Source organism: Mytilus trossulus, chromosome 4 (assembly GCF_036588685.1).
Source record: "Mytilus trossulus isolate FHL-02 chromosome 4, PNRI_Mtr1.1.1.hap1, whole genome shotgun sequence".
NCBI lineage: Eukaryota > Metazoa > Mollusca > Bivalvia > Mytilida > Mytilidae > Mytilus > Mytilus trossulus.
The window spans coordinates 58,413,337-58,438,729 of NC_086376.1; the positions used below are offsets into that span (position 1 = coordinate 58,413,337).

Sequence of the window (25,393 nt, forward strand, 5' to 3'; positions counted from 1 at the left end):
TCTAAATGAGTAAGTGAGCCAGCAAGATTTGATGTCTTTGACCTGACCTCTGATGATTGTTTTTTTTTTAGATTGCTCAACCGTCCAGAGTATTTGGTGTATGTCTTATCCACTGTACTGGGACTACAGCTGGCTTTATGGAATCGCTCAAAGACAAGGTGAGTGAAATTGCATAGGGAAAGAAAATGTCATGTTCTGTTTTTTGGAAAAGGATGCTTGATTTTACTAAACTAAGGCTGTCCACATGGCATGACCATAAGTTAATTTATTGTTGAAGAGAGGAATGCACATCCATCTCAAACATTTTCTTTTTGAGATATAAATTGATACAAATGATAACTGGACATACCTTATCCCTATAGAAACACGCAAAAGGAGATGTGATTTAATTTCCAATAAAGACAACTATGTCTGACACCAGAGTCCAATTGACATGGATATAAGCCACTGTAGGCCACTTTACACCCTTTGATCACTGGTAAACTATAGAAAAGGAGATGTGGTTAAATTGCCAACAAAACAACTATACCAGACACACAAGTCTTATTGGCATGGATATTTAAAGCCACTATAGATGCCTTTACGACCTTCAGTCACTGGAAAACTTTATGCGGATGAAACTTACCATGCTACTTTTGATTCAAAACAACAAAATGGTTTTATTGACTTTGTAAAGAATAGACTTATTTTAAAAAATGAACAAGGTTTTTTCATTACGATTTTTAATACTTGCATAATAATATTGATTGTAAAGCATGTATGTTGATGTGTTTTGATTGCAAGTGTCATTGGGTTGCTGTCTCATTGACATTAGACCCAAATCTACTTTTACTGGTAGATTATAATACTGCAGTACACTCTATAAAGTATATAGTTGAACGATTTCCTGTTGCATGTGAAATATTTATCTTTATATGCATCTTTCCGCTCTGTAAAAAATCTCTCCATGTTTACAAGGTTGTTGCAGTAGTTTCTGTGATAATTACATAATATTATACTTAACAAATCAGGAAATCAAAACAGGCTATCATCAGGTAAACTGTTATATAATACTGTAATCATATCCAGGTGTTAAACGCCACTCATCTCACCTGTAATTAATGGTGTAATAAAGACATGGTTTTATTAGAAGATGAGAGAAAAAGAGTCTTCATGATTGATTTTGTTGAAAAGCTTCAAGTCTTGAGAGTTGATCTTATATTTATTGCAAAATTTTGAAAAATAAAGGATTCTGTGTCTTCTCATGACAGGAAATTATTGAACTAAATTTTCTATCTGACTAAGGTGGTCAGTCAGTTTATCATGAAATCTATTTACTGTCTACAACTGAATCTGTCAATGTCTATCTTTGTAACTGATTGTCATTTCATAGGAATTGTAAATTATTTTTGAATATATGTTTTTTTCTGTCCTCCATACAGTTTTCAATATTGTGTTCTTACTTAGCATATTGTTTATTGACCAGTCAGCATTATAGTATACAGTGGCAAATATTTCATGCATAATGGAAAAAGCTTGGGGTCAGTTACGGATTCTAACAGGTTTATAGAAATGTTCATCTCATTTTGGTGAGTCAATATTTTTGTTTCTAACAGTTACAATTAAAAGGAGATATGCCATCATATAAGGTTTCTGTCAATGAGGCAGCAACCCATCGACTCCAGTAAAATCAAAAGACATTGTGACAATACCATCAAGTCTTTAACTGTAGATAAGTGTCACACTGTTACATTGATTTTTGTCTTGTCAGAAAGCAGTCATTTATCCCAATAGGTTAACATTGATTTTAATTTTATTGGGAACAATTACAATAGCTACATTGATTTTTGTGTATCAGAGGACAGTCATATCTATCCCAGGACAGTTATTAGTCTCTGATCCTTGCCATTCAGTAGTAGTTTTATTATGATAGACTTATTTATTAACTTAGATTTAGAGATAAGTGCTGTATGATTCTTGCAAAGTTAAGGAAATGTAAACAGCCTTCACAAATGTCCTTCAGAAATGATATAAAGGACCTCTTGTAATGAATTAGAAGTGCATAATGACTCATATGTTATTGTGTAAATTCAATGTCATCCCTGACCAAAAATACACTTTTCACAGTTGAATTTTAATGATTTAAAATCCATAAAGCAAGTTTTTATGTTCTCGAAATTCTAAATGTTTGCAAGAAATGTTTATCTCAACCACGAAAAAAGAAAGATTTTTTTTTCTTCAAATTTCAAATTTTATACATTTATTCTTGTATATTTTATCAATGTTTTTTTGGTAAACAGTTGCTGTAAACATTTTATTTAAAGCTGTATTGAGTTATTTATATAAAAAAAGTTGAGTAAAAATGAAAGGTCAAGGTGAATTTTGCATAATTAATTTCGAGTATCATACACTTATTCTGGGTTAGATTGCGTCAAATTCAAGGATGATTATTTATTGTAGGAAATGCAGTGGTCCAGGTCTATTTGATATCTTTGGTTTGGAGAAAATTGAAAACTATCATATATATGTACTAAATGGTTTTAATAGGTTATTTAATGGATTTCAGTTATTTGGACACTTACAATATATCTTTAATAAGTTGCTGGGCATATTAAGAGCTGATAGAAAATTGCACTTTTGAAATGGGGATCAATTTTAATGATTTCTGTTCTTTTATAGGACAAAATTATCCCTGTTGAATATTAATATGAAAGCAATGTTTTATGAACAAAATTAAATAAATAACTAAAAGGGTCCAGGTTTTAAACCATTGTAAAACTTTTAACTCACTCAGCCACTGCTTTACTTTGGTACCAACTCATTTGACATTAAGGTCCAAAGGACTATATAGTATGATGCATCAACTATTGAGTAGTCTTATCAAGCTATATCAATGAGATTACAATCTAACAATCAAATCCAACGCTAAAATCAAATTTTAACAATAGACAGGTCTATTAGATGACATCTTAATTCAACAAAGTTTTCATGTATAGTAGGTTGTTCAGAATTAGAGGATATTGCCTATTGGGAATACTGGCAGTCACAAGCTATCAAAATGTAGATAAATGTTGGACAGGCTTACAGTATGCTATAATCATTATGTTTTAAGCTACAAAACAGATTATATTGATGGATTAAGCATCAAAGCTTTGAAGGTTTACATCAATAGATACAGTACAGATAATAATTTAGATCTCTGATTATCTTATAAATAACACTTATAAAAATATGTAAGTCAGGATATTTAAGAAAAATGTTGTAGTTAGCTGTGTCAGATACTCCCATCTTAATTGTGCCAAGTTAGTGATTAAACACAGCATTTTACATATAAATATTTTCCACTCGGAGGAAGTAAACATTTTCTGTTTTTCTAAAATCTTGTTTAGGGTACGTGTATATATACTTTGAATGAATTGACTCCTATGTAAACACACTTACTATAGTTAAACATGGTTGATTGATCTATACATGTCTTTATTAGTCAAGATTTATAGGCTGACAATGGCTTATAGCATGGTGTCATCATTTATTTTCTTTCTGTTGGAAAATGTAGGTTAATGAACATACAGAAAGTTCTTGTCAGGGAATAAGAAATGAATTTTGTACAATGATCTGTCATTATTACCTCTGTTTTAGTCTGTAGGATTATTTAATCCCTCAGTGATACGTATGTCAAGATAGTAATGGTAATTCAGGTCTGCACATTTGCTTGTTGTACAAGGACTCAGAATTAACCATTGAATTGTTGAATTCTTTAACAACCTCTTCAGCTCTTGCAAGGTCAACCATATACAAAATTGTTTGTCTTTTGGGTTATATTTATAACTATGTAATATAAGATATAAATGATTATGAATAAAGAACAATTCATGTCTGATAGTAATATATAAAAACATACCAAGGAATGGCACATTGAAATCAACTGTCATCACTAGTTTTTTTTTCAGCAGTTGAAAACAGCATGAGAAATGATAACATTGTTTCTCTACCCTGTTTTCTAATTAGTGCCGTCTGTCATTGTCTGTGGGTACCTTGTATGTTTTAACGGAACAGGTAGAGAGCAAATTAATGTCAGGTTCAAATTATTACTGATTTGAACAAAAGTAATATTTGAATGAATTTGCCTACAAGTTGGCTGAGTTATATATATATAAATCTTATTTTTACACCCGTCTTAAGATTATTAGGTGCATTTTACACCCGTCTTAAGATTATTAGGTGTATTTTACACCCGTCTTAAGATTATTAGGTGTATTTTATCATTCCTCAATGTTTGATTATCCATTGTAGGTGATAGGATGGAAACTAGAACAGATTGGTATGAACCCAACAGCTGAGACTTATCTGGTACTACATAGATTTGGATCGGTAGGTATCCGTTAAAACACACAAATCTACGTTTAAATGTTCCCCCATTGTCTGCTTTCGTTGTTATTTGTGTTCGTTTTCAAGATTACTTCTAAACTCCGAAATGTCTTGACATACAAGTAGGATAAGTTATATAATTAAAAGCTTTAATTTTATCTCTTGACTGAATTAAGATTGACTTTCTTAATTTGGTATAGCAAAATCATTATCCCAAATTATCTTAACACTTTTTCTTGGCATTTTTAAAACATTCAAATTTTTACAGTTACTCCCTTCATTTTGTTCAGTTTTTCAATTCCAATACATGAGTTAGTGGGTTGAACATTCTGTGATTACTTTAACTCTACATAATAAAAAGTCAGAAGAAAAATTATTCAAATACAATGGGGAATCTAAGCACACAATATTTTTTTCACTTTACTTGAAAGTAATATATAATTAAATAATGCGTTTCAGATAATTGATTTTGTGATTAAACATGTTATTCAAACAAGGCTACCATATGTCAATTAATACACTGAAACTTGAAAATAATTCTCAGGAGGGAATTAAGTAATTACCCACACAGCAGAGTAAAACAAAATGCATTTTTAACTAACATGAATGAAATATTGCATGATTTTATTCTATCAAGTTTACAATTTTAACTAATACTTATCTGAATTCTGGGTAATATGTTACTTTTGGTATCAGGGTTATTTTATTAAACAACTTTTAATAAAAATAGTATGTTTCAAATTTCTTTCTGGTCACTTGATTTTTGCACGAAATGGTGATTAGCTAAGTCAGTTGATTTAAACATATAGATAAGCGATACCTTTTAGATTTTAAAGGGGGGAATGGGGTATGAGGGTTACAATATAATTTTTTGTAAGTCCTTTTATCTATCATGTTTAAGAGCTAGATCCTTTGACTCATTTTTGTTTTTTTATTGAATTTTGATGTAGTTGACCTAGATTTTAGGCTGTTCTTCAAGTGACATCTTGTTATAAGATAAATATCAAAATCTGTTTTCAGCAATAATGAGGATTTCTATAAATTCCTTTGTATCTTGTTCATATATCTTAAATTATTAATCCTATAAAAATAACATATAATACATTTCTAAAGAAAGAAGTAGGCATGGAAGAAATATATTGTAATTTGTAGTTGATCAGTTTGATTGTTTTATGCTCAGCTATACAATTGTTCAGATCAAATATATTCCCTAGTAATTTATGAATTTTTAAATTTATTTTTGACATCTTAGTATAAAATTTGACTTTCAATCCTAAAAGCCTGAATTGAAAGATTTTTTATTTTAGAAAAAACTAAAAACTATGAAATTTAGCTAGAGGGCTTGCAGTTCACTATTAAAAATTACGTTGGAAGTAAATTTGATCTGATATTCTTCATGGGCTAAGCATGGCTGCAATGCCATCTTTTTAATTGTAATTACTGATGCATTATTTTTGCTTCCAATATTTCCAGTCATCAAGCTCGGTGAGTTATCTCCACTTGAGATTTATAATTATCTCCCTTTTGTTTGACAAACTGCAACTTTTGTGAGGATGTTCTTTGTGCAGCATTTTCTTAAATTTTATGTTTTGATTTTATTTTTTTATAGAAATTGTTATGAAAAATAAAGCATTTCATCGAGAAGTTCAAATAAATTTTATGCATCTAAGTAGGAATTGAATTGTTTGATAGTACTGCCACACTTTAGATTTCAGTTATAAATCAAATTTTAAAAAAATAAGAGAAAAAAACTGATTTTTTTATTTAACTATGATTGAATTATTCACATTTTTTTATATAACTTTCATTGTTTGGTCTTATTTTTGCAAAATAACCCTTTACAATAGTTAATTGGAAATGATAATGATACAACTTTAATTGTGGCATATAAAACAGAATATTACTTAATAGTATTTGTTTAGGGTATTTTTTTATTAGTATCTGTATCATGATAATGGAACTAGACACAAGTCAATACACACAAAAGTTGTAGTTTAATTGATTTTTATTATGCAGTCCAATAACATTTATAGCTACTTCTAATTTTGTTTAATTTTATGAGAGCAGACACATATATAGTAATATCTTGGAGCACCAGATGATTTTATCAATTTTATAGAAGTATTGATTATTTCAGTTTCATTTATAATTATGATTCTTAGTTTCAATTGTAATAATAGTTCTGTCAATAATTGCTAAGAACTGTTACAGTTGAAGTGGATTGCTATGCACCAGGGTTTAATTTAATGTCAACATGGGACAATTTAATGTGTAATTTCCTATTTGAAATCTTATTGCTCCTGGGGTAAAGGGTCCCAGAGCTACTACTTAAATTTGACCTCCTATTTTGATATTATTATGGACATTATAAACTGGAACTACAATATTCCCATTTTTATGCCCCACCTACGATAGTAGAGGGACATTATGTTTTCTGGTATGTGCGCCCGTTCGTCTGTTTGTTCGTCTGCCCATTCGTCTGTCCATTCGTCTCGCTTCAGGTTAAAGTTTTTGGTCAAGGTAATTTTTGATGAAGCTGAAGTCCAATCAACTTGAAACTTAGTACACTAATTGTTGCTTATGATATGATCTTTCTAATTTTAAGCCAAATAAGACTTTTGACCCCAATTTCATGGTCCACTGAACATAGAAAATGAAAGTGGGAGTTTCAGGTTAAAGTTTTTGGTCAAGGTAGTTTTTGATGAAGTTGAAGTCCAATCAACTTGAAACTTAATACACATGTTCCCTTATATGGTATAATCTTTTTCTAATTTTAATGCCAAATTAGATTTTTTATCGAATTTCACGGTCCATTGAACATTGAAAATGATAGTGCAAGTGGGGCATCCGTGTACTTTGAACACATTCTTGTTCCAGTTTACATAATTGACAAATATGAAGGGAATTATTGCATTGGAATTAAAGCATTTGAAATACTGAAGAGTTGAAAAATTACATAAAAGATAAATGCATGAAGTTTGATATTTTGCATGATTATATTTCCAGAAATCTGAGCTTCATATTTTGACTAAACTATTATGCCTATTTATAATCAACATTACAATTGCTTTTTCTTACAAGAATCAGATTACTTAATCAATGATGATCATTAACCTTTACTCAGCTTGGAAAGCATGTATTTTATTATTTTCTCAATCTTAGATAATGGAAAAAGCATGGTTTATTTTACAAAGATTGAAGTGCAATTCGATTAATTGGGTGATATCATCCATTTTGCATTGCATGTATAAAGATTGAATAGCATACTTACAAGACTATTTGTTATTTATGAAATTTATGATTACTTGTAATGTGTACATTCCATTCTCAATTTTATGTATATCTAAAGATGCTTGTTTGACCTTGGATTAGTATTATGTTGTAATGATAACTGCAGTATGACCTTGATGTTAAATTTTTTAGGCCTTTTAACTGAAAATTAAGTCCAGTATTTTACAGAGATGAGACTTTTTTTAAATGTCAACATTGGTTTTTTTATACATTATAAAATCTCAGTCTTCGACAGAAATAACAATTGAGATAAAAAAAAAGAATAAACACTCAAGTATTTATGTATGATATTAGTTTTTAGTATGGTAAAAATAATGTAAATTAAGATTTTTTTTAAATTGTGGACTTAACATTTCAATGTTACACCTTTTTCTGTGTAAAATGCCTGTGTTAAGAGAGGAATATGAACTTAATGTATTCTTCGACTCTTTTTTCATTTGTTTTGTCTTTGAAATTGATAGATTCCTATGAATTATTGTAAAATTTTAATATTTGCCTCTTGTTGGTGAAATTTTGTAAATCTAAGAATTTTGGTCAAAACTCCGACTCCGACTCAAAAGACATCTTAAATATGTAAATGATTTATTGGTGGTCACTGGTGAGTGTACAGAACAATTGAAATGTTACAGATTATCCGTGACAATGGCTGCTTACAATTTCTCCCTATCCAATATTCAGCACCAGAGATGTAATCTTAAGCTGAATTAATGACTACAGGATATCTCATCTTTACAATGTCGCAGAAAATCATTTCCAGGGATTACATAAGATTTTGATAATAACTATAAGATAATAATTGGTATACTTGATGACGTGAACAGAATTTCCATGATCAATATGTTCCTTAGGGTTGATTTTGACAAGACTAAATGGTGCATGTTCTTACATTTGTGACAACAATTACACTCTCAAGCCAAGAAAATTGATTTTTGGAGAGTACAAATTTTTCTATATATATCATCACTGACAGTTTGTGTAATAATGCTGCAAGGTTGTATCCATTACATGATAATTCATTTCCCATTAGGCTTTTAGAAGAATTTAAATCAGCTTTAAATTTCATGTAAATTCTTTCCCACTTCATATTTTGTTGTGAGACACTGCTTATAAGGAATGTAAAAGAATTATCCAAGATCTAGATTCATCATTAAGATGACTTAGATGGCAAATTTATATTGATTGGGATTTCAAAGAGATAGTTCTAGTCAGAAAACCAGGAAACATACGTTTCCTTTAGAGTCTATGTCTCGTTAATTTGATTATTTTTTGTATTATTTTCAACATGCCCAATTGGTTTCTAAGCTGGTGAAAAATGTTTTTTTTCCTTTCTGTGTCGCCTCCACATAGCAGTCTCAAAGAAAACATAGGGTTTTATGGAATGCTTTCAAATTTTCAGTTTTACAACACAGTTATTTAATTATCTTGGCCGGGTTGTTCAAAAGGCCGGATAAAATTCTAGCATAAATTGTATGTTTCTTTTTTATTATTTCCATAGTTTTTATAAATCGGCTATTATTACTGAACCAAACATGATAAACTATCTCCGGTTGTCTTTGTAATAGATTGACCTTATAAACAGTACAAATCACTTCAGCCTATAATCACTATTGATAGTTAGAGGTTTTGATGCTTGTGCAATAAATCTTCTTTTAATGAGAATCTGCATTCCCTCTTCTCATAAAGTGTAGAAATTATAATGGCCTCAATAAATAGTCTGTGACTGTTTGTCAGCAATTCTATGTTGCATGATAAGTCAGGATTACTTCAACCAATATCAATTTTATTTCAGAGAGGGGGGATATACATGTCTTCTAAATTATTAATGCTGAAGTATCTGTTTGAAGTTCTTTGTTCTGGTTGATTCCATTGGTATTGAAAACAGCTGACTGCAGTTCAGTATAATTTCTTTATAACCAGTTCTTATTCCAGGAATCGTTTTATCTCTATGCTTATTAATTTTTATTAGTAATTGTATATGATATTGATCAGTTAATGCCTTCAGTTCAGGATCGAAATTGATTCTTATAATCATGATGATAGGACTTTTTTAAAAAGATCAGTATGTATAGAAATCTGTTTTTTCCTAATGTTGATCTGAGAGATTACTTTTTTTGTGTGTGTAGATAATCAATTTTTCTTAGATTAAATGTTTTCCTCATTAACAGGTAACACTGTTCCACTGCTGTTCAGATTAAAACAAAATACAAACACGTTTTATTTTATCTCTCAAGTATTGGCAATCTGTGAAGTACATAGCTCATTATCCGTAGATAGAGGTTGATCATACATTTTTCTTTTTTTGGAGATGAATATTTCTTTTAATGATTTCATATCTTATGATGTTAGGATGCCCATATAATCTATAAATCTCATAATTTGTAGAGTAATATATGTTTGCCTTGTTTCCATAATGAAATAAAATGTCTGAAATATTGTCTTTACTGAAATTAAACCATGATAAACAATCAGTGAGTTCAATCTGATCTTCAGGTTATAGTATGTGATCTCCCCAATAGAGTAATTGTATGTTTTACACCCTGCATCATTTCTCCATTAAACCTCTTACAATCCTCATGTTCTATTGATTTCTACTGCTATTTGAGTTAGTGTTGCATTAAGGTGTTAAAATACAAACTTAAGCTATTTTTCCTGATTAGTGTCGCGATGTTGGCTTCTATAATCAATTGTTGATGACACAGATAGAATCATTAAATGAACTCTGCTCAATAATAATGATTATTTTGGCGTAATAGTAATTTTCCATGACATTAGTACTTCTGATGTGTTTTCCATGACATTAGTACTTTTGGCGTAATAGTAATTTTCCATGACATTAGTACTTATTACTTGACTAATAACAGTTCCTCCCAATGGGTATTGTCTAGCCAGTGGCAGATATTTCAGTAATGGCTTCTGTTGCTGCAAACTTCTGTTAAAAAATAGATATTCAAGAGTTCTTATCTTTCATTATAATTTCAATCTTCTCCATATTTGATGTCCCTAATGGTGTTCTACCTTTTAAGGTCCAAAGGAGAGTGCTCCTTAAATCTTTCCTTCTATATATTGGAAATCAGGACATTATTTATTTAAAGCCTTTTGATTGATTAACACTGCCATGGATGTATTTGCATGTTTTCATTGTGTGTCATGGTTGCTGTTTGCAAAAACTTAAAACAAAAATCTTGAGTATTAAGTGACAAGGATACCATTATACAACATAGAGTACAAATCAAATTTTAATTGATGAGCTGAAATACTGATTTATCATTTGTTACAAACAGAAATTTGAAATAAAAACGATACAATCATGTTCTTGTTAAGGTTCATGCCTAGCTTTAGAAGTACAATGTACTTATACCAAAACTATTTATTTTTGATCCAACTACATTCAAACTTGAAGTGTGAAATTCTACGGTTTCAACACAACCCACCACTTCCTAAAAATGACTTATTTCTGCTCTAAAATTTCACTTCCTTCAAACATGTTTTCAATCCTGTATTGTATAGAAGCAACAGATCTATTTAAAAATGTTAAGAACTAATCATTTATTTTCTTTCCAAATTACTATTTTCCATTCCTTCCACAGTGCATTGTTGACGACAAGTTTAGATAATCGAGTTAATTATAAGTTCTATAAAGGCACCTGTATAACATCATGGATGTAAATATTATTAAAACCTTATATACAGGACATATACGGAGACCAATGCCCTAGTGACAGTTAATTTGGAAATGGAATTAACTGACTTTTCTGGAATTTTCAAAACATTTTCTGTTTTGATAGTAAAGTACTCTGTCCCAAGTTACATAAAGTGTATCCCATTTAATAGATTGTTTATTGATCGGAAATAAAGGATGAAGGCTGTCTGTCTATAGGACAATATTTATTTGTTTGATGGCTAATAATTGAATGGTCTAACCTCAATGAATAACATTTATATTCATGTTGAATAACTATTCCGGTATTACTGAATTGTTCCGATATTCTATTGTGACTTTATGACTGAAAATATTATTTTGAATTCATCAGAAGTTACTTTTATGTAAGGATTTTCTACCTTCAATAATAGAATTTGTTGAAAGATTTTGTGTGTAATAAAATCAGACTATAAATGTCCTTTCTTGATGTTTATATTGTGTTTAAGCCTTAAGGTCAAAGTCCATTTGGGAAAGTCTTGTTTCTTTGCTATTGCAGAAAAAAAACATTTTACCTAAATATTTCCTGTTTGCTGATTTTAGAATTTACAGGCACAAAAAAATATGTAGGGCTTTTGTTGGATAGATAAAAAAATTGTATGTTTTGTACAAGTAAAACCAATCAATAATTGGACAAAAGATTAGTTTTATGTTTAATGGATTATTGAATTTTTGTTCTGCAAGTATAAAAGTAGACCTTTGAGAAGAAATCAACTGGTTGTTATAGAATATAAGATCCTAATACCTTTCCTAAACAAAATAAACAAATTCTTTACAAAGTTTGAAACTGTAAGAATGAAGAAAGAAAAATAAATTTATATTTATATCTTAAATAGTGGGCCTTAGATTCTAAATGGTCCAAGTAGTCTATCTACAGTAATGACTTGCCTGTTAACTTTGAGCTTTTGTGCTTGAAGACACTTGTGGGTAGTCCTTTATACTCTAATCTGAAAGGACAAGGATTTCCAGTATGCCTATTGAAGGTCATGCTCCCCATTACTTAATCTTGCTCAATACACCAATAAAAACTGACTGCCATGATAAACTGTTTATTCATTTATACATAATGTAATTTTGAATGTAACACATCTTCTGATTGGCTGACGTTTTTTTGTTATGAGCCCATAGACATGATTTAGTCATGTGACCGTGACGTCATTAACATTTTTTCATGTTTTTTTTTCTGTTTAAAATGGAATTTAGAATTAAATTATAAGAAATGACTGTAATATTTTTTCTGTCTATTTGAAATAACATTAAAAATGTGGTGCACACTGTTAAATAACTCGCTACGTGCGTTTTTAAGTGTACACCACATTTTTTATGTCATTTCTTCATAGACAGAAAAATATTACAGTCATTCCTTAATTGATTGTACAAATTTTTCTTGAATTGAGAGAAAACAAATTTTGAAGCTATTTGATTTCATATTTTTGCACAAGTTTTCCTTTAAACTTTTAGAAATTTGTACTTTGTTGAAAATTTCATCTTTACCCATGAATTTACTTAAATTGGTATCCCATAACTGGTGATGTATCTACAGTATCCAAAGTTGCTGAAAGTGCTAAAGGAACTATTTAAGAGTTCCTTTCTTTTGTCTGTCTGTTGGTAAATTTTTGTAAGGCCATGAAAACAAAAATAGTATGTGTGGTTCCAATCACATCTAAAAAAAAAGTGAGGGTAGGTAGGGAGGGATTTTCTTTTTCTTTTAGTTTTTTTTACACTGAGTCTATGGGGCAACCTTCTGACTTTAACAGTGGGTAATGAAAAATGACAAAAAAATCTTTAGGGTAGGCTATTATTAAGACTCAAAAGTAGTGTTGTATGTTTATATACCTCTCTAAAATGTCTTGAATGTTTTACTATGACTGACAGTATTTGTTGTATGTTTGATTAATATCCTTTTACATCCATAGATATGTCATTTGCATATATTATAGAATTAATATTTAACATATTATTATATGAGTTGTATTTATTTCACATCATACCTTATACCTAAATATGCTTGTAATACTACTTTTATAACTATGATGTATATATATTTTGATTTGTAGTTAGTGTCTTTATTATGTACTAACACATTTTACAACGATAGTTGCATTCATTTAAAGCTCAATGATAACACCATATTTTGGGGAGGTTGAATATAAAAGTAAATACTGGAATTTATTTTGTTTTTGTCAGTTTTACTTACTTAAGGTACTGATGCTATTAATTATTATGATTTCCTTAGCTATTTGTTTTGTACAGTTGTTATGAACCTATTTTTCAGCTAAACAAGATACATCTTTAAATGACAAAAGTAGTAAAACAAGATTGTTTCATTATTTTTTATATAGTTTGAGAAAGCAAAGAATAAAGAAGACTTAAATAAAGTGATTGCAACATTCCAGAATTCTCTTAGACACCACATAAACCCTCATAACTTGCACAGATTTGTACAGTCTTTCATGAAGTAAGTACACTGTATAGACACTCATAACCTAAATACATTTGTACAGTCTTTCATGAAGTAAGTACACTGTATAAACACTCATAACCTAAATACATTTGTACAGTCTTTCATGAAGTACATTGTGTAGACCCTCATAACTTGCACAGATTTGTACAGTCTTTCATGAAGTAAGAACACTGTATAGTCACTTGTAACCTGAATAACTTTGTACAGTCTTTCATGAAGTACATTTTGTAGACCCTTGTATTTAACTTACACAGATTTCAACAGTCTTTTAAGAAATAAGTACACATTATTGACCCTTATAACTTGCATAAATTTGTACAGTTTTAAGAAGTGTGTACAGATTCTTATAACTTGTAATATGTGTTGTGTGGAATAAAATTGCAAGAAAGTGTATCAACTAATCATACTTGTCTGGACTGGATCTTCAAACAAAGTTTTAGAAAGTCCTTTTTTTTTTAATCCTGACAATAAAACTGATGAACTTACTTGATGATGATTAATCTAACCGATAAAAAAATAGATGTATTTATAAATCAAATTGAAAATATGATTGGTTTGACATGATGTAACTTTATCTTCTTTTTTGTAACTAGAATCAGAATGAATTTCTAATGAAAAGTGATTTCATTTAGATAATTTCTGTATTTATATTATTTGACTATATACTAATGCAATAAATCATTCACTGTAATTGTATATTTTTTTGTCTTTTCAGGAGAACTAATATTCTAGATAGTATTGGAAAGTTAAAGTAAGTATAGACAATTGAATTAAAATACTGTAATCAGTATGATAAATGTCAAGGTCATTTCATAAGATTGTAGGAGCTTCAACTCAAATCTTCCATATGATCATTGATATTGTCCAATGTCTACGAGGAGATCTTACTGTAATCAGTATGATTAATGTCAAGGTTACAACATAAGATTGTAGGAGCTTCAACTCAAATCTTCCATATGACCATTGACATAAAACTGGGAACTTCAACTCAAATCTTACATCAGAACATTGACATTGTCCATTGTCTATAAGGAGATCTAAACAACTATTAATTTTGTAGATTATCGGTCAAAAGCTTGAGAGACACACGTGGGATTTCAGATAATTAGGTTATATGTTCCAAAACTGTACTTTTCTGGTGTTTAAATCTTTCTTTTGTTATGCTTACAATCTATGTCAAAGTTATGAATTTGATCCAGATTTTGCAAATAAAAATAATGTGTGTAAGGAAGTGGACATATATTCATTTATTTATGTATTCTTGTTTTATATTACGTTTTGAATATAAAAAGCAATTTGTGGGCCTAGTTGGCATTCAAATACATTGTAAGTGACAAATTAAAATATTAGATTTAGAATAAACATATGTTGAAAATAGAGAGTGATTAATCTTGGTGTAAATGACAATTTGGATGCATATTTGTGTATCTAAACAAAAGATTTATTTTACCCTTATTTCTTGTTATTTTGATTATTTACACAACAGATTTAACCTTCAAAGTAAATGACATCAGCTTAGTAAATTGAATACAATTCGGTTAGTTAATTAACAAATTTATGGATATAAAGATAATACAGGCAAGAAATGTTTTTTCTTCTCCCATTCAATGAATGTAACAGATTTAGAGACAGAGGAATGTTTGTCTGGCAGGTTTTGCTCTTTCAAAAAATACTTCAGAAGGTAAATTTTTAAAGGCCTTGATTTTTCATATCTTGTAAATAGGCCTTATACATTTGTATTCTGACTTTAAGTCTGTTATATGTCTTCTTGCTGACCTTATTTTCATGGTTGTTGACTGATAACTAAACTTAACAGTGTCGACTTGTTAAGTGTGTGCTGTTTTCAGATCTGTCTGGACATATACTACTTGTTTCCAGATACCGTTTCAGATCTGTTTTATCACCTGCTTCTTGTTTTCCAACCCTTTGAATTAAAGAGGCATTGTATGCATGACAATGCATAACTTCACAATAGAAAACTAGTTCGAAATTTGTCACTTAAAGTTTATTTCCCCTAGTAATTTAAACCTATGCTACAGATACACATTTGATTTGTCTGATATCCAATCTCTCTTATTTAAAATGATCAGTGTCTAACATATTTGTAGATGTCAGGTGTTGATGATCACTGGAACTAAGGCCTCTTTCAACCACACTGTACATAACTTATATGGTCACATGTTACAAAAAGTGGACAAGAAACAGTTGGAGTTACTAGAGGTAGAGGGTGTGGCTAATGTAATAGAGGAAAAGGTAGGTTGCTGTCTCAGACGATTGACAGGAATTGTTAGAGGTAAAGGGTGTGGCTAATGCAGATTAAGAAGAAAAAGGTAGCCCTCTCAGATTATAAACAGGAATTGTTTGAGGTATAGGTGTGGTTAATGCAACAGATGAAAAGTATGAAGCCTTCTCAGACTATTGAATGGTTCATTCATATTGTAACATGGTTTTGATATAAATCAACATTTCAGTCATATTATTCTAAATTTAAACAAAGTATAGTAAATCAGTGTGATGTTTGATTGTTTTCATCATAGAGATGAATGAAAAATTTGCCACAAAACATTAATCTTGTTTAAGTGAATACACCTGTATAGGCATGCTGTGTTGGTTTACATATAAATATAATCAACTCTGGCCTGATTTACATATATTTCAGATGTCTTGCTTTTAACCAGTATTTTATAAATAACAATAAAATACTCAATGAAAAGAAGTAGAACCAAGAAGACGAATGTTATGATTAGATGTATTGTTTGGGTAGATGATGGAATGTTGAAACATTTAGAAACTATATTGAAATTCTGTGGTCTTTGTAGACATCCTGAAAACATGCATTTGTTTCCATACATTTAAAAAAAAAACATGCCTCACGAAAAAATAATTTCATCAGAAAACATAGATTTAATATTGGTTGACAAACAGGTAATACTTGCAACATGTTATTTACCCATCATCAACATGTTGGAAATATAACTGTTGATTTAATGTACTTATTTCTTTTACAGACTGAGAAGTTAGGAGAAGCCTTTTTGTATTTCTGTCAAGGATTAGGACTAAGTAAGTTATCAGGGTAAAAGGTTGAATAAAAATCTTTTTATTATGATTTTGGTATGAATTTTACTTAAAATACATAGACCTAAAAACACAAAAGAAACCGAAAGTCATGTATAGAGATTAACAAATGATCTTGAACAATAGATTATATGCAAAATCAAGCTTTAAAACAATGATTAAAGACGACCACTGATTAAGTATATTATGTGTGACAGGCACTCAAATGTCTCTTCTAGGCACTGCATTTTAGAAAATATGTCATTTGCATGTTATGAATGTTTTTTTTTTATTCTTTAAGCAAAACATCATAGCATTGTTTAGTTTAAATTTCATATTTTCCAATGAATAGAATTGATTTGAAATTTTTAGATTGCATACTATTTGGAAAATTATAATAAGTCAAGAAATTAGAACACGTGTATGAAGGGAAGTAACTCAAATTATAAAATTTCAAATCTTTCTGATTAGTAGATATAAATCAATTATGAAATAGTATTATATGTAGGCTGCATTTTAAGCATTCAGTGTTTTTGCTATTTTTGTTACTTTGGGGTATTTTTTTTTCGGTTTTCTTGGCCTTTCAAAGAGTTGATTTTTACTGATCAAAATAAAATAAAAATATCAAATTGAAATGTAAGTATGAATTCATTGACCCAAACATGAAAATGTAGACCGTGGTAAACTGCCAACCAATGTTTTATATTTTTTTGCCTGACTTCCTTATTTTGTTGGAGTTTAACCTATGATTTACGTTTCGGCTAGACCTTTCATCCTCTTGTAATAGTTGGAATAGATCCTATGACCTATGTGTTTGGCTATACCTTATTCTGTTTTGTATTTACAGTTTGATGTGTACCTATGATTTATGTATTTGGCCTGACCTTATTCTGTTTTCTCTTTATAGTTGGAGGTGTACCTATGACCAGAGTTTCCAGATCTTCCTCCATGGATGGAGCAGATATTCCTCTCAGAAAGAGAAGTATGTCGATGGAAGAAGCTGACAAACCCCTGGGTATCTACTCCTCTAGTCCTGCTAGAACTGCACCATTATCTACTAGTCCTAAAAGTGGTATTCAGATGTCAACAAGTCCTCCTAGGATTCCTGAATAAATTATTTTGTCTGGTTGTTACAGTATAGATGGTTTAGTTCGTAGAACGATAACAAGTTTAACTCAGTTGAAATGACCTCAAGTTTATTACTATGCAAAAACCATATTTTCTATGGAGAATTTTGTATAAATTCATGAAGGATTGGTTTTATATTGTTATAGGAAGACAGCAAGAAGAGTGATCTATGATTGTAATTAGCACTTCAGATAGATGAATGTTTATAACAGAGGTGATTTTTTTCAGATTTTTTTTTAAGTTCGTTTTTAATAATCAGTTAAATACAGCAAATTGATGAGAAATAAAAAAAAAAGGTAATTTTTAGTGAGATTTTTTCCCCCTGTAAATCTTAATAATAGAGGTGCAATCCTGGAATAAAAAATTAGTTCCACGGAAGTTCTGTTAAGAGTCTACTTAATGATTTACATTCTATCAAATATTTAAAGCTGAAAGAAAAAGTTAAAAAAAAATGTTAAAAAAAATATATATTGAAAAGAAAAAAAAAGTTATATAAAAAAAGAGAACTGATGTAGTATATGTAGTAAGCATATTTGAGAACTCTATCATTGTAATACAATTATTTAAAAGTATTCAAAAAGACATCTCATATCATACTATCACATCAATATTAAAACCATACATTGTGTTATGCAAAATGGAGATCTTTATGTTTAATTGTTAATATGATATCAGTTCCTAGTGCCATCAAGAAAACATATAAGTTACTTTTATGTTAGTAAGATATATGAATTTTTAGTAAAAACTTGCATTAAACACTGGTTAAATTAATAATTTGGGTTTAAAAAATGTATTGAATTATCTAACTGGCCCAAAATTTGTGTTATGTCACAAGTAGAAGTTATCAACTTTTCTGTTGTTGCCATATATATGTTTTCTTGATTTATATGTTTTGTTAGACTATGTTTTGTTTTGTTTTTTAAGTTTTTAAAGACTATTTGCTACAGGGCTTGTATAGAATTCTTTGAAAAAACATTATCAATCAAAGAGAAGAAATATATACTATGTAAAATATCAAATGAAATATGTATTTAGTCATACAGAGATGTTTTTCATTAAGGTTATAGGGTAGATCTATTTTTGTCTTTATAATGAAATGTTTCACTTTCCTTGCCCAGTTTCACATTAGTGTTGATGGAGCCTCTTATAATGTACTAACAATTCTTTACAAAATGTGCCATACAAATTTTTATTTATTTTAATTAAAGTTTATATAGGAAGAAAAAATGTTTATATTTTTATATTAATGAAATAAGTCATTGGTTTGTTTTTTCTATTTTTATCATAATTTTTGTTTTGTTTCAAATTGAATGGTCATATTTGCAGATAGAAATAAAAAATGTTTAAAAAAAGCTGTTTATAGGTTGTTATTTTAATAAAGATACAATGGTATTAATTTGTGTAGTGTTTATCACAAGTGCTAAGTTACCCTAATTATAGTTATTTTCATTGTACACATTCCATTTTGTAGTAAAACATTGTTTTAAAGAGAGCTTTTATTTAAACAGAAATATTTTTCATGAAATTTACTTTTTTTTGGTTCATGTTTTGAAGAAATAGGTGGCATTTTGAGTATGTATTGTTCAGAATAATAAATATTTTAATATATCTGATAAAATCTGAAATAAGTTACTTTAGATTTTATGATGCTTTTACTAATTAAAATTAATTTTTCTGACATGTTCAAGAAATTGTTTTTGGTGAACAATTTGGATGGCCACAACCACATATCTACAGCATTTAACTTTTATATTCAATTATTTTATTTTTAAAATGTATGTTTTTTTTCTGCAATAGTATAGTTTTGCAATCGGCATTTATGCAATACCCATAGTGTTTTGATTTTACACAATTTTTTGGTTTTATTCTTTATTATATATGCAAACCAATATTTTAATAATACAGAAAAGGTGCTTTTTGTCATAAATTTTCATGTTTTGATAACAGAAGGATTATTAATGTAGTTACAGCTCTTATGACCAGCATTTTACAATAAATATTTATCTGCAAAGTTTATTAAACACTTGATTGCTACAAGCAAGGGTAAAATAATGATGAAAAATTCTTCTATTATTAAATGTATTATTAATAAGGTTTTGAACAACATAATTACTTATTGCTTAGTAATGGATTTTCATGTAGTATTAAATCAACTCTTAAATACTTAAAATTCATTTTTTTTTAGATTATTTTCTCAGTTTTATTTTTTGCTTTTGATACATGTGTGAGAATAGAAAAATGTAAATGAATGAAGTATTTACTATATTTTTAAATTGTTTCAATATTTGCTTGGTTTATGTGGCTTTGTAGGTTAGAATACATTTACGTCCATTATATATTTTTATCTATATGTGTGATTAGGTACAGAAACATTGAAAGTAAAAAATGCTGCTCTGACTTAGGTGTTTTGACAAATTTAAAAAGTAATTAACAGTTTTGTCATATTATCTTCTTGAAAATTTACATTTTATTTGCTGAACTGATTCTACCAAAATAGCACTTAATATGTGCAGTGAAAAACATGATATCTGCAGTTTCACATTGATCTTGATACTTATTGTTGATAATTGTTAGCTTTTCAGGGAGCTTTTGTTATGCTTGGATCAATCCTGTTATATTGAGATTGTTTCAGTAACACCATGTAAGCTCTGCTTTATGACATGGAAAAAGGTTTTTATCTTATAAATGAAAACAGTCTGTTTCTTGAAATTCATTTATGTAATTTTACAGATCATTTGAAATATTAAAAATACAATATAATGAAAGACAAAACTACTAATTGATATTAAAAAATATTTACACCGAACTGTAAGCTGGTGTGTTGCTTGTCTACATCTGAAAATCAATATATGATAGAAACAAAATACTTTTTATTATATTAGCAAAGCTTTTATGCTGGACTCATGACTTCATGTTTACCAGTTGATCTATTTATAGTGGAGGGGGACATTAAACGGAGTGGTGATGGGATTATATGCCATGTTGTAATGAAAACCTTATCTGTTCCATGTTTATTATGTTTATATCAGTTTGTTTCAAACATTTTCCAAATAAAGTTTGTACAAATTAGATTGTGTCTTTACTTTTATTAACCCAAAAATGTCGGTTATTGATTTGGGGATGTACGGCGGGCGGCAATCAAATGTTGTCAGTGCATTTACTCATGAACAGTTCAACCAAATCTTTTAAAATTTTAATATGTTGTTACTGATAACAAAATGGAGGTCAAGTTCAATAATGACGATTTTGACTTTTACCGTTCAGGAGTTATGGTTCTTGAAAGATTGAAAAATGGAGTTTCCAGTCGTGTCCGTGCATTTACGCATGAACTGTTCTACCAAAGCTTTCCAAATTTTAATATGTTGTTACTGATAACAAAATGGAGGTCAAGTTAAATAATGACGATTTTGATTTTTACCGTTCAGGAGTTATGGTTCTTGAAAGATTGAAAAAATGGATTTTCCAGTCGTGTCCGTGCATTTACGCATGAACTGTTCTACCAAAGCTTCCCAAATATTAATATGTTGTTACTGATGACAAAATAGAGGTCAAGTTCAATAATGACAATTTTGACTTTTACCGTTCAGGAGTTATGGTTCTTGAAAGATCTTAAAATGGCGTTTCCATTCATGTTATTGCATTTACTCATGTACCATTCAATCTAAGCTTTTCAAATTTTAATATGTTGATACTGATGACAAAATGAAGGTCAAATTTGATATTGACAATTTTCACTTTCACCATTCATCAATAATGGTTCTTGTAATATTGCCAAGACACAAATAAATGTTAATAAATCCGGTTTGCTGTCGTTGTGACAGCCTCTTGTTCTTAATAACGAGAGACAAAACAAATAATTCAGATATCAGTTATAGAAAAGAATTATTAACATAGTAATCCGAAACACTTTTACTAAAATAAACGAGAATCAAGACACTTAACAGAATTCATGAGTCGGCAAACTGAAATCTGAAAAAAACGGGCTGAGATGCCTCAGAAACGTTGCATCTCCATTTTAAAAGACACCCTTCCTGTATATGTTGTTACAAACTATTGCTGATGAAACATACAACTGTGGATTGGTGTATAAATTTCGTTAAAGTTGAGGCATTATCAAGTTTATAAACGAGGTAATAATTTCCTTCTGAAATAGTAGCAGAAAATGATTAGTGATGTTAAAAGGAGACAAGGATTGTGGCCATGGTGAATGTAACATGTTCATAGATATCTGAGATGTAGATATTTCATAAGTGTCAATCAAATCATGATGGTTTCCTAAACAAAATTAAAATCAACTTTAACATTAAGATCTCTTGATTAAATGTCTTCTTATGAGCAGGAACCTTCTATCATCGAAAGTATTGAGGATGCGATATATAATCAATCGGACTTTTCATGTAAGTGTATTATAGATCAGCCAACCCTCCTCAAGTGCGTTCACATAATAAAATATATACCACATGTAATAAGACTTGCATGCAAAATTAGACATCTGGATTTAAAATTGAACTTTAATACCTTATGGTTGTCAAGACAAAATTATAGTATATATATTCGATAATGTCTTCCCTGCAGCTAGGTGAATGTAATAGATATTTCCGACCCTTGTCAAATTAAAAATTTATCAAAAACAAGGCTGTTTTTAATAATCTATTCACTTTACTTACCTGTTCAACAATTTTTCAACACTAGCTTTATAGTTTTGAGATGAAATCAACATTGATGGCTCTTGATTTGAGCACTGAAATTTAACTTGTCTGCCAGTTATAAAAGATCAGCTAAATGCCGTAAAGAACAACTCTACATTATGTGTAAGCCTTTTGTCCGAAATTGTATAAGCCAAAAACTGTTGATCAAATAAAAAATATTTGTAGCCGCTATTTCATTTAACAAAATCTGCTATTTTGACAGCATTTAATTCATTATTCATAACAATAGACTTATAACATTGTTAAAATATATAAGACGTATGTCCTATTGCAATTTTTATTATTGCTCAGATGTGTGTAGAAACCTTGTTCAGGCTACGGTCATCACAGCAATCTATTGACTAATTGTTTTCTGTACAACAGCCGCCCCTAAATTTTCCAGCATATTTAATTTGTTTAACCTGACCAAATTGTATATCTATCATGCCAATCTATCTATATCGTGTGTTGCTCTATGCTGAAAGATTTTTATCATGCTTGTATACATTGTCATTTATTACCTGATCATAATCTTTTTTAAGGTCAAATGAAACTTTTAGGCAAAATTAAAAGTCCCAATAATAGATATTAACTACAATACCCTATGGTTGTATACGTAATTACAAAAATTAAAACAATAAACGTGTGTGCGATTGTATTTTGTCATTGCTTAAATGTAGCATATTCTAGATCTCATCGACCTTCGATGAGTGGAAATATGTTTTGTGTCAATTATAGGTTCAAACTATACCTGATAGAATCCAAAGCACGTATATTTCCTTTTCTACAATACAATGTCATAATTCAACTAATAATCGATCTGGGAAAGGGGTTTAACTCTTTTTTAGAAACCTTGTTGAGTCTGCGATAATCATAACAGAAACGTGTTGATCCCTTTTTTGTACAACAATCGTCCCTGAATTGTTATTCATATTAAACTTTTTAAATCGACAAATTTATGTGTCTGTACCATGCCAAGCTTTCTATACCATGTGTTGCTCGTTGTTGAAAGTTTTGAAATCATGTTTTTATAAAAGAGGGACGAAAGATACTAGAGGGACAGTCAAACTCATAAATCGTAAAATTTACGAAGGGATGATTTCAATTTTACCATTTGGAACTCTTGTTTTAATAGCTTCGTGAGCAGCAACCCTCTATTAAGAAAATCATGATAGGAAATGCGTATCAATTTGCAGATATATACCTCGGATTCAGGTACTGCTGTAATATTGCTACTTAGAAATGGAAAGTTCACATTTGGAAAGCGGAAATCATCTCTTTTGTCGTAAAGTGTTGTTTTTAACCGATCCTCATTGTCAATTTCTAGATGTAAGTCAAGACATGAGGCCGATTTAACTGTATATGTTGTATCTTTTATATCTTGTTCGATGGGATAAATGCGTCCAAGATAGATACCAAATTTTGAATTATTTAGTGAAAGAACGTAATCTATATAGCGGAAAGTAGAGTTAAAGGATATCGTAACTTCTTATCTTTCTTTCTTAGAAGTTCCTGTTTGAAGTCAGCCTCATAATAATAAAGAAACAAGTCGACAAGAAGAGGGTCACACTTGGTTCCGATTGGAATGCCGACAGTCTGTTGAAAAACTTGTTCGCCGAACGTAACAGAGATGTATAAGATGTCATTAATGACTATGGTCAGATTATTTTGAAAGACGAAATAACTCAGACAAAGTAAAACTATCTAATTCTGAACTAAAAATTCCGTAAGTTGTGATTACAAAGTTGATAGAACATGTATTTATATATTCTGTAATTCCCTCCTGCAGCTTGTTAAATGTAAGATATATTTATTTTCAATCCTTATAAAATTTGAAATGTATAACAACCAACTTGTTAAAATATCTACTAGTATTAACCTCATATGCATGTACCACTATTTATCTTATTAGAATCAATAGTTTTAGGGTCAATCAACATTGACGACTTCAACAGTAAACCTTCTGATTTCACAGTTAGAAGTCAACTTGTCAACAACATTTTCGACCAATTTGCAGCCTCCAATGTTTTCAAACAACTTTTAAGGTTGACAGCACTTCAATTATACAATTATAACATTGCTTAGATATATAAGACTTCAGTCCCATTATAATTTATATTCAATGATTAAATGTTGCAAATTCTATGATTAAAAAACCTTCGCCGAATTAAAGACCGATGTGTGAAAACCTGGCAGTATCCAAAGCCCAGATGCATTACATTTGAAAAAAAATACCTAGCCATCTGGGTCTTATATCATCGATTCAGAAAAGGGTTCGAATCGTTTATAGAATATTCGTTAAGTCTGCGGAAATCATCACAGAAACAGAAACATCATGATCCAGAGAGAGAGAGAGAGAGAGAGAGAATGTTGAATATAAGATATACTTATTTATTTTCAATCCATATCAAATTTGAAATGTATAAAAAAAACCAGTTTGTTTAAAGATCTACTAGTATTTACCTCATATACATATACCACTATTTATCGAACTAGAAACACTAGTTTTAGAATCAAACCAACATTGATGACTTTAAGAGTAAACCTTATAATTTCACCAGTTAACTTGTCAACAACATTTTCTACCAATTTGCAGCCTCCAATCTTTTTACAGCAACTGTCGGACCGAGGGTATCACCAGCCCAGTAGTCAGCACATCGGTGTAGACATGAATATTAATGAAATGTTCAATTTCATAAATATCCTGTTACAAAACTTTAAATT

The 25,393-nt window shown here is 29.6% G+C and overlaps 1 protein-coding gene across 2 annotated transcripts in view; it reads left to right on the forward strand.

Annotated features, from left to right (window-relative positions):
• LOC134715632 (uncharacterized protein ZK1073.1-like) overlaps window positions 1–21,052 on the forward strand; it is a 38,441-nt gene extending 17,389 nt beyond the window's left edge. For both annotated transcript variants that reach the window (XM_063577948.1, XM_063577949.1), the window contains 7 exons: window positions 72–158; window positions 4,273–4,350; window positions 13,678–13,793; window positions 14,515–14,550; window positions 15,908–16,052; window positions 16,808–16,859; window positions 17,761–21,052. In XM_063577948.1, coding sequence (XP_063434018.1) covers window positions 72–158; window positions 4,273–4,350; window positions 13,678–13,793; window positions 14,515–14,550; window positions 15,908–16,052; window positions 16,808–16,859; window positions 17,761–17,966 — 720 coding nt within the window. In that variant the 3' untranslated portion in view covers window positions 17,967–21,052. The remainder of the gene's footprint in view (window positions 1–71; window positions 159–4,272; window positions 4,351–13,677; window positions 13,794–14,514; window positions 14,551–15,907; window positions 16,053–16,807; window positions 16,860–17,760) is intronic.
• The last annotated feature ends 4,341 nt before the right edge of the window (window positions 21,053–25,393 follow it).